Source organism: Micromys minutus, assembly GCF_963924665.1.
Source record: "Micromys minutus genome assembly, chromosome: 10".
Lineage (NCBI taxonomy): Eukaryota > Metazoa > Chordata > Mammalia > Rodentia > Muridae > Micromys > Micromys minutus.
The window spans coordinates 21,746,633-21,756,348 of NC_137979.1; the positions used below are offsets into that span (position 1 = coordinate 21,746,633).

At 49.8% G+C, this 9,716-nt stretch overlaps 1 protein-coding gene across 2 annotated transcripts; it reads left to right on the plus strand.

Moving 5' to 3' along the window:
• Positions 1–3,511: 3,511 nt before the first annotated feature.
• Positions 3,512–6,390, plus strand: LOC308426696 (asialoglycoprotein receptor 1; the record flags this gene model as incomplete). Of its 2 annotated transcripts, XM_080924586.1 has the most annotated exons (8): positions 3,512–3,578; positions 4,588–4,704; positions 4,828–4,923; positions 5,005–5,076; positions 5,611–5,697; positions 5,786–5,937; positions 6,017–6,123; positions 6,234–6,390. In XM_080924586.1, 8 exons carry the CDS (start codon positions 3,512–3,514, stop codon positions 6,388–6,390), a joined length of 855 nt encoding a protein of 284 aa, XP_080780712.1. The 2 variants fall into 2 exon arrangements, with proteins under 2 accessions (XP_080780712.1, XP_080780713.1); XM_080924587.1 differs by lacking the exon at positions 5,611–5,697.
• Positions 6,391–9,716: the final 3,326 nt, after the last annotated feature.

Genomic DNA, 9,716 nt, shown 5'->3' on the forward strand with positions numbered 1-9,716 from the left:
GGAGCTCCCACAGTGAAGCAGCTAGAGAGCAGAGATAGAGATAGACAGAGACAGAGAGACAAAGAGATAGAGAGACAGAGACTGAGAGAGAGAGAGACACACACACACACACAGAGTTCAATATGAGATATACCAAGGTAAACTCCAGACTGATCTCATTGCCTCTGGGCCACTTAACCCTCCAACCAAACTGTTTCCACACCAAGGCCAGGCCACTGTATCCCTTAGAGATCTGGCCTCACCCCTGTCTTCCTTGTACCTTCCTCTTTCCTTTGTTGAAATCCTGGGGATTGGGCCCAAGGCTTTGGGCATGCCCGAGAAGCTCTCTACCATCAAGCCACCGGGTGACATCTCCAGTCCAACTTGCCCCTGGAGTATAGTCACACCGTCTCTAAATGAGTTGACCATGCAGACCTATCAGTAAGACACCTCTGAGCATGTGCCTTCCTGATGTGTGGTTCCTTGTCCTTTGAAGGTCCCAGGGCTTCTTGCCTCCTGGGACTTACATTGTATGTGGTTCTTTTCCACAATGAGGAGAGCTGACTCGGGAGACCAGAGGACGGTGTGGAAAAGACGGGCTGCTTCCCTGAGACCCGCAGTCATGTCGGGAGATGTTCGAGCATCCTCATGGACAGGTCTGTGTGGCGCGGAACAGAGGACTCCAAGCAGCATCCAGCAGTAATTTGTCTGTCTATGAGGGAGTTACTTGGGCAGTTGATTTTCAAGCCTTAGTCCAGTCTTTAAACAAACACAGCACTGACATTTTTGGGTTGTGGGGTATTGTTTGGTTTGGTTGGTTTGGTTTTTCCAGACATGGTTTCTCTATGTAACAGCTTGGGCTCTCCTGGAACTCCCTCTGTAAACCAGGCTGGCCTTGAACTCACAAAGATCCGCCTGCCTCCGCCTGCCCAGTGCTGGGATTAAAGGAGTTTGTCACCCAGCCTGGCCATCGCTTGTGAATTTTGATCTGAATACTCTTGACTGCATCGATTAGGCAGGGAGAGCAATGGCCTCAGTGCAGGGCTAAGACTCCCTCCCTGAGACTCAGCTGCTATGTTCAAGTCTGGCTCTGAGCTCTGTTAGGCTTTGGCAGATGTAGGGATGGTTTGCACCATTTTCTAAGGTCACTTGTCCGTGTTTTATGTTTGAGTTGCTGTTGGTCGTCCCTGTCATTCTTACCAGAATTTGGGAATGTGGACCACAGAAGACTCCTCGCCCTTGAAGCCCTTCCACTCCTGGATTTCTGCCACCGCCAGAGGCAGACAGTTCCTGGCGAGCTAAGCGATTTGTACTTTAACCTTCATAAGGAGATGGTCTGTGTTTGTTGTTTAAGTTGCTAATTTGTGGGGTACTTATTTCGCAATTAGTGACTGATACATGTATCCAATGGGACCAACCTACTATATATATATATATATATATATATATATATATATATGTGTGTGTGTGTGTGTGTGTGTGTGTGTGTGTATAATATATATTATAAAATGTATCTCTCTAAATATAAATCTGTTGAAAAGGGATGAAGAACTACACACACACATCCACACATTCACAGTCCACACTTAAGTGTGTGTTAACACTAGTCCAATACTGCTCTCTTATCCAAGAGCTTAGGGTCTGGCTTTAGGGTATAAACCAGATTTTAAAATGTCTTCTTCCAGGACAATGTGCAAATGAAAATATGCAAAAATCCTGAGTTCACAGCACTTTTCAGTTTTACAAGGTCTCACCAGCACTGTGAGAACGGCTGGGTCCTCCCTCACCCCTAGGCCCCGCCCTGCTCCCTGCTGGTTCCTACCTCTATGAGTGTAACTGCTATTCAGACTGGATCCCTGTCTGTTTGTTTGCCAGAATAAACTAGATCGTAAGTGGCAAAATCAGAGAGTGTTAAATTAATGGCCCAATTTTCACCCAAATCGCTGGCTGCAAGCCCAGCGCATGTAAACAGGAGGGTTTTTAGGACACAGACAAGCAAGGACACAGAGCGGTTGGGTTTATGTAAGCGGTGCCTTCCCGAACAGCTCACGGGCTCTAGACATCCACAGAATCCAGCTTACACTCTGGAGCCTCGCAGGAGGCCCACTATGTTTTCAGTGTTGCTCTTGTCACAGGTTAGAGGCTGAGTTCTGACAGGCCTCTCTGAAGCTCTCAGGACTGTGAGGGACCATGTTTAAGCCTCTCTCGGGACTTGGGGACTTGGTGTGTGGAACAGCTAAGGACCCTGTGCTGAGCTAGGTGTTGGAGGTAGCACACAGGGCACTGAGTTGGGCTGCCCGTGTTTTAGTCTGCACCCTTCTGTGCAGCCTGGCTTTGACAAGCTCTTGTCTTCCAGGGCCTCAGCTTTCTTGCCTGCAGAATGGGCTATTCTCTGGGGATGAGAAAGGTTGAAGCCCTGGGGCACACGGTAGAATCAGTGATTTTCTTGCCCCATCCCAGGGGAGAACTGCTCCTCCTGTTAACTCCATGCTGCTGGAGGACTACCATAGAGAGAGCAGGTTGGGTTAGGGCTGAGGAGCCTGGAGCTGAGACCCTAGGCATCTACAGCTTGCATTTACAATGCCGAGGTCACAGGGCAGGATTGGGCAAGAGCGGGGAATCAGCTGGTGCCTCTGATCCTGGTCAGTGATGTTTGGAGATACAGACAATTCTGGGAAATTCAGGACTGAAAGGGGGAGGGCTCTGCCGGGAACAGCAAACTGTACTCTAGCCTTTTGAGGCCTGTCTCAACCACGAAAAGGTAAAAAGTATTGAACGTGCATGCATGTGAATGCGTGTGTGTGCATGTGTATGCGTGTGGATGTGTGTAGACTCCCCTTTCCTGAGAAATAGAATAGAGATCGGTCACCCACGCCTTCCTTCCTCCCCAATACCTTCCCAGTTCCAAGTCTATTCTTACCTCTGTTTATGGTTCAAAGTCCTGGCATTGGCAATACCAGGTTCAGCGCTCAGGCACACAGGGGCCCTGGATGGACCCTGTCCCCTCCTCTCCCATTGCCCAGGGCTGTCCACCTGGTTCTTCAGGCTTCAACCCTGTCCTTAGCCTGGGCTCTTCGTGGTGCTGAGGGGCCTTCAGTAAGTATGGCAGGAGGAGAAGGGATGGGTGGCTGCCAAGAGAGTGGCTGGAGGGGTCCTGCCTGTGCAGTTCACATGCGCACCATGTACAAATGGAAAGGATTTTTCTTAGTCAGGATGTAGCCTTTGTTAGCCTGGAACTCACTGTAGACGAGGCTGGCCTCAAACTCGCAGAGACCCACCAGCCTCTGCTTCCTGAATATGAGGATTAAAAGCATGTCTCACTGTGCCTAGCTAGAGGATAGATTTTTAGATGTCAGGCTTGGGAGCAGATGAGGGTGGGGGAGAAGGAAGGCATGCTCACCTAGTCAGATGTAAAAGGGAATTCGGCTTCTTCCAGCTCCGAGTCTGTTAGCCCCAGCCTCAGCTCTAAACTTGGCTGTCCTAGGTCTTCAGCTCTAAACTTGGCTGTCGTAGGTCCTGCCCCAGTGCTATCATGACAAAAGATTATCAAGATTTCCAGCACCTGGACAATGAGAATGACCATCATCAACTCCGGAGAGGTGAGAGGTACTCCCTCCCAGAGAGGCGAGGAGTGCTTCCCTCTGGAGGAGAGCATCAGTGCCTCTGTGCCTCTGACTCAGCTCCTGTTTCCCTGTGAAGATCCCCACTTCTGTCCCATGCACTTAGAAAACAGTGGCTGAGTCACTCTTGCTGGGAAGTTAGGTACAGGGTATAGCGTTGGAGTCCTCAGTGACAGGTGTCCAAGCTTCCAACATCACTTCTCAAGACCCCAGGCAGTAGGTGGATCCAAGGTACGGGGCTTACTGAAGGTCGGGGACATGAGTTTATTGTCAGTCCCTTCTGAAGTTAGGCCCCATTCCCTCTTCAGTTTCCACAGTGTGTATGTGGGGGTGGGGGTAAGTTGGGGGTGGAGGGTGACCAGGATCAGTTTGGCCTAAGGGACTTGGAGAGGTGGCTGAGGGTCTCAGCTCTGATGAAAGATGAAGAATCTGCTCTCCCTACTTCTTTGTCCTCTGAGCAGGGACTGATGGCTACTTGTAAAAACAAACACAGAGCTCTTGAGGTATCTCAGGTGGGCAGTGTGCTTTTCCGACAGAAGGAGCACAGGGAGGAAACAGGGGGAAGGACCACATGCCAACCGACAGGACTGAGTGTCATTTTCTCCCTTGGTGGGAGAGGCTCACCTTTTCTCCCTGCATGCAACGCACAGGATTCATGGAAAGAGGAGGAAACCTACCCTTTCCCACACTTTGGTGGAGCAGTGACTTCCCCAGGCGCGGTTCATCGTATGTAATGACAAAAGTACACCACAGGGTGGCAGCAGAGGTCCAGGGCCTCAGCAGTGCTAGGGCAGGTCAAAGCTTTGCACTTCTGATAAAGCGCTTTCTTCCCTATCTTTCTTTAGGTCCTGCAAGGTTGCCCACGGCCCACATTACTTAACCTGTACGGTTCCTCTTATTCTACTGGAGAGCTTAGTCTGAGCTCTTCCTAGTAACTCAGGATTTAGATTGGCCCCGGGTCGTGAACTCCTGACACTCTCTCTTGCAGGGCCGCCTCCCACTCCAGGGCTCTTGCAGCGCCTCTGCTCCGGATTCCGCCTCCTCCTGCTCTCCTTAAGCCTCAGCATCCTGTTGCTGGTGGTTGTCTGTGTGATCACATCCCAAAGTGGGTGGCCCGGGTCGGGCAGAGAAAGGGGACAACTTGGGATGTGTGTGCGGGAGCGGTGGGTGTGGTGGTTGGTGGACAGAGACAACTTATTTTTTCCTACCCACATCCTCTCGTGCCTAGATTCCCAACTCCGGGAAGATCTGCTGGCTCTAAGGCAGAATTTCAGCAACTTCACTGTGAGCACTGAGGACCAGGTCAAGGCCCTGAGCACCCAGGGTGAGGGGGGCTGGGTCTGGGGCCTGGGTCTGGGTGAGGGGTGGCTGGGTTGTCAGGACTTTGAACATGTTTATCTTCTAGGAGGTAGTGTGGGAAGAAAGATGAAGTTAGTGGAGATGCAGCTGGAGAAACAGCAGCAGGATCTGAGTGAAGGTGAGGGTGTGGGGGGGTGAGGGGGAGAGGGAGGGGGAGAGGTGAGAGGGAAAGAGGGGGAGGGGGAGAGGTAAGAAAGGAGAGGGAGGGAGAGAGGTAAGAGGGAGAGGAAAGGGGAGAGGTGGGGGGGAGAGGAAGAAAGAGGAAGGGAGGGGGAGAGGTGAGAGGGAAAGGGAGAGGTGAAGGGGAGAGGGGGGAGGGAGTGAGGGAGGGAGAGAGGTCAGAGGGAGAGGAAAGGGGAGAGGTGGTGGGGGAGAGGGAGGGAGGGGGAGAAATGAGGGGAGAGGTAGAAATGAGAGGCAAGGGGGAAGAGGTTAGGGGGAGAAAGAGGGAAGGAAGAGAAGTGAGGGTGAGAGGAGGAGAGAGGTCAGGGAAGAGGGGTCTGACACCGGGCCAAATCTCTCAGCCTAGATCAAAGTTTTGGCCAGGGGCCCTGTGATGATTGGTTGTTCCTCAGTGTTCACACCACACTCACCTAATTTCCTCCTTTGCCCCCCCTCCGTCCCCTCCTGTCCTCTCCCCCCTCTCCCCCAGATCACTCCAGATTGCTACTGCATGTGAAGCAGTTAGTGTCTGACGTGCAAAGCTTGAACTGCCAGATGGCCACACTTCGGGGCAATGGTGAGGGGGTGGGGATACTAGTCCCACATTCTTGAGCACCCCCTCTCTGGTAGCAGTTCAGTCCTTCACCCCCCACCCCCCACCTCAGGCTCTGAAAGGGCCTGCTGCCCCATCAACTGGGTGGAGTATGAAGGCAGCTGCTACTGGTTCTCCAGCTCTGTGAGGACTTGGATGGAGGCTGACAAGTACTGTCAGCTGGAGAACGCCCACCTGGTGGTGGTGACCTCCTGGAATGAGCAGGTGAGGCTGCGCTCTCGCTCTCTTGGTTCTTCTGGGATGTTAGATGGCGAGAAGTCACCAACTGTGCTTCTTTCCTCAGAAATTTGTCCAGCACCACATGGGCCCCTTAAACACTTGGATCGGCCTAACTGACCAGAGCGGGCCCTGGAAATGGGTGGATGGGACAGACTATGAGACAGGCTTCAAGTGAGTGTGTGTCTGCAGCTCCTGCCATCCTGGGCTGGGGTCTCTGACCTGTGTTCCAAGGCTGCTGAGAGTATGATTTCCTGGGGCTCACAGCTGTCCTCTGTCTCTAGGAACTGGGCTCCAGAGCAGCCCGATGACTGGTATGGGCACGGGCTGGGAGGGGGCGAGGACTGTGCCCACTTCACCTCGGATGGCCGCTGGAACGATGACGTCTGCAGGAGGCCCTACCGCTGGGTCTGCGAGACAGAGTTGGGCAAGACCAATTAGGAGCCTCCCTTCTCCTGATTTATTTCCCCGGAAAACCCTGAGCTGTGAGGTTTAGAGTTGGGAGATCCCACCTAAGGGTCTCCCCATCTTTGGGAACTTCCATCTTGGATTTTAAGGGACGGATAACGAATGGTGTTTGAGGAATGTGGCGAGGTGCCTGGTGGTGGTGGTGGTGGTGGTGGTGGTGGTGGGGTTACTGGAACCCATGATGCTTTGTGCAGCACGCAGCTTACCTCTGTCAACTTGTTTTCTAGAGTAAAAAGAACAGAGTTAAATGTGCATGAGCTGTCTGGTCATTGGGGATTGGGAACGAGGTGTGGGCTGGCTCATGTTAGGAAGGCCTCGGGTGAGCAGCATTGCTCTGAAGAATGAACTTTGGTTAGCACAGTCTGCTAGCAGCCTGGCTTCGCTGCGGGCAGGCAGGGTGGCATGAGTTACTTCTGTCCTAAAGAAATGGAAAATGGGACGATTTCGACCTCTGTCTTCTGGGGGCAGGACTGTCAGGGAACTGCAGCCCCCTAGTGCTGGGATCGAAACACACTGGTCTGCCCCATTCATCACAACAAACAGAAACTGCTTTGTAGACTGAATAAATGCAGTGAATACCCAGCTCAGGATCACAGACACGTGCAAGAAATTATACATATAATATATATTTATGTAAACATATGTATATATACACATGTATACATAAATGATATGATAGACGTATATATTTTTTTATAAATACAATGCAGGAAAATAATATTTTTTTCCTCTATAGAAAAGCTTGGCAAATCTGACATCTAAAATTAGATACAAGCACCAGAATTGGACGAAATAGTTGCATCATTTATAACAAGTAATTAATATCAGGACTGTGAAGAACTATGAAGTCACCAGAGGAAAACTCAACGTGGAAATGTGAAAAGGCACTGTCAGAAACATTTGCCACTTCGGACCAAGGGAATTTTGTCCCCCTGTCCTCAGGCAGCAAGCGGTTTCCCTTTCTTGCCTTCCTGCCGTGGCTGCCTGTGAGCCTGTGCTAGGGACGCTGCCCGCGCGGACCTCTTGACCAGGAGATTCAGTATATGATGCAAATCACTTACTTTGAAGTAAGCAGTTGTTATATGTGGGTCATTTTAAAGACATTTTAAAGAGCTAGAGAGACGGCTAATCAGTTAAGAAAGTGTATTGCTCTTCCAGAGGTCCTACGTTGGATTCCTGGCACACACATCAGGCAGCCCCCAACAGCTTGGCAGCCCTCAATAGGTTGTAACTCCAGATCCAGGAGGTCTGACACCTCTGGTCTCTGAAGGCATGACACACTCACACAGATACACCCACACTCACAGATTAAAAATAAGATAAACCTTTGGGGGGGGGAAACCGATTTAAAGAATGTATGCGGAAGGTGCAAACTGAAAGATAATCATAGAGCGTGAGCCATAGAAAAAGAAAGAAGAGAAAAAAGAAAACCCCTAGATAGTCACTGACAGGGTCTCCACGGTGGCATCGTGCAGATGCTTCATGGTTTATCACGGGATGATCTCATCCGATAAGCTCATCACAAGCTCTAAGTGCACCTGCAGGTGTGTGCCCGTGTGTGTTATGCATGGAGACGCTATGTGGACGCCGAGTGTCTTTCTCCATCACTCTCTACCTCATTTTTGAGGCTTTTCAGGTTGGGCCCCTCACTGAATCTGGCTAGACTGCCTGGCCAACGAGTCCCAGGGATCCCCCCAAGTCTCTGCCTCCCCATTGCAAGGGATCGTTGTCAGATAATGTACCTAGGTTACTATTCCTATTTCTCCATGGTGCTGGAGGTCACACTCTGCTTCTAACCCATCCGTGGCAAGCATTTTACTGACTCAGCCGTCTCTCACCTCATCTACTGACCACTGGAAGCCACTCTACACGAGTGATATAGGTTGTTGTTGTCTCTTGATAGTGTGGCTGACTGTGTGCTGCCCACTCTTTGTCACCGTCTGTCGACAGAAATACAAAAACAGACGGGGACACGGATCATATGGCATACTGCTTGCCCAGGAAAAGATCTAAATTTAAAATCCAAAGTCTGGATTGGTCACATGCATGCAGTGTCCCCACCATCATGATGTAGAGAAAAAAAAGAAGAAGAAGAAGAAGAAGTTGAACCTTTTAAAGTCAGGCGTATTTCTGTAGCAAATGGTAACAGCCTGTGTATACATTCTGCTCCACAAAGCACTGTCATCAGAAAACCCGACCGAAAGCTCTAACCCATCCCAGACACTGCCTCAACTCCGTTTATTATCTGAATTATCTGTGCTTTGGGATGTAAAGTTGACTTTACACGGAGCTTATTACCCCCTTTTTAAAAATTTTTTTTAATGGTTGGGGGTCATCACAACTTTATTAAAGGGTCACAGCATTATTTTATTTGTTTATTTAATGTATGTGAGTACCCAGTAGCTGTCTTCAGACACACCAGAAGAGGGCATCGGATCGTCATTACAGATGGTTGTGAGCCACCATGTGGTTGCTGGGATTTGAATTCAGGACCTTGGGGAAAGCAGTCAGTGCTCTTAACCGCTGAGCCATCTCTCTCCAGCCCTTACCCTTTCTTTTTAGGATTTATTTGTTTATTACATATTTTTATAAGGGAGTTTTTATCTGCATGTATGTCTGCACTACATATATGCAATGCCTGTGGAAGCTAGAAGAGGGAGCCATATCCCTTGGCACCAGAGTTACAGACATTTGGGAGCCACCAAGTGGATACTGGGGATTAAATCTGAGTCCTCTGGAAAAGCAGAAACTTTTGTCTCTTACTTTGATAATGGTAATAATTGAATTCTCCTCCTCCCTATTACAAGGCCCCATTATGTGGCCAAGGCTGGCCTTGAACTCACAATCCTCTTGTCTCAGCCTCCTGAGAGCTGAGGTCACAGGTGTGAACCACACTTGACCAGTAACTTATTTGTGATAAATCATCTTTCTCAATTCCCAACCCTGGGATGATACTTCCCAGGCATTCTAGTTTGAAGGTTACAATTCTTCCCGACTGGATTAAAAACAAACAAACAAACAAACAAACAAAACCAAAACAAAACCAAAAAGACAGTGGAACTGGTATAGAGGAGCTCCGGCCCTTTCCTGTAAAGAACCCAGAGTTGTGGGTTTTACACTAAAAAAATTCTTCAGAACAGCCACTGGCTGCATCTCTTGCGTGGTGGAAGACATCCCATGGACACTGTCTTAGTGCCCCCGAGTGACCATCAATCCGACTGTTTAGTGTATTTGTGTCAGCTCGTTCCCCAAAAGTCTTTCTGCTGAATAAAATTCCTTCAATACACCTATACTTTGAA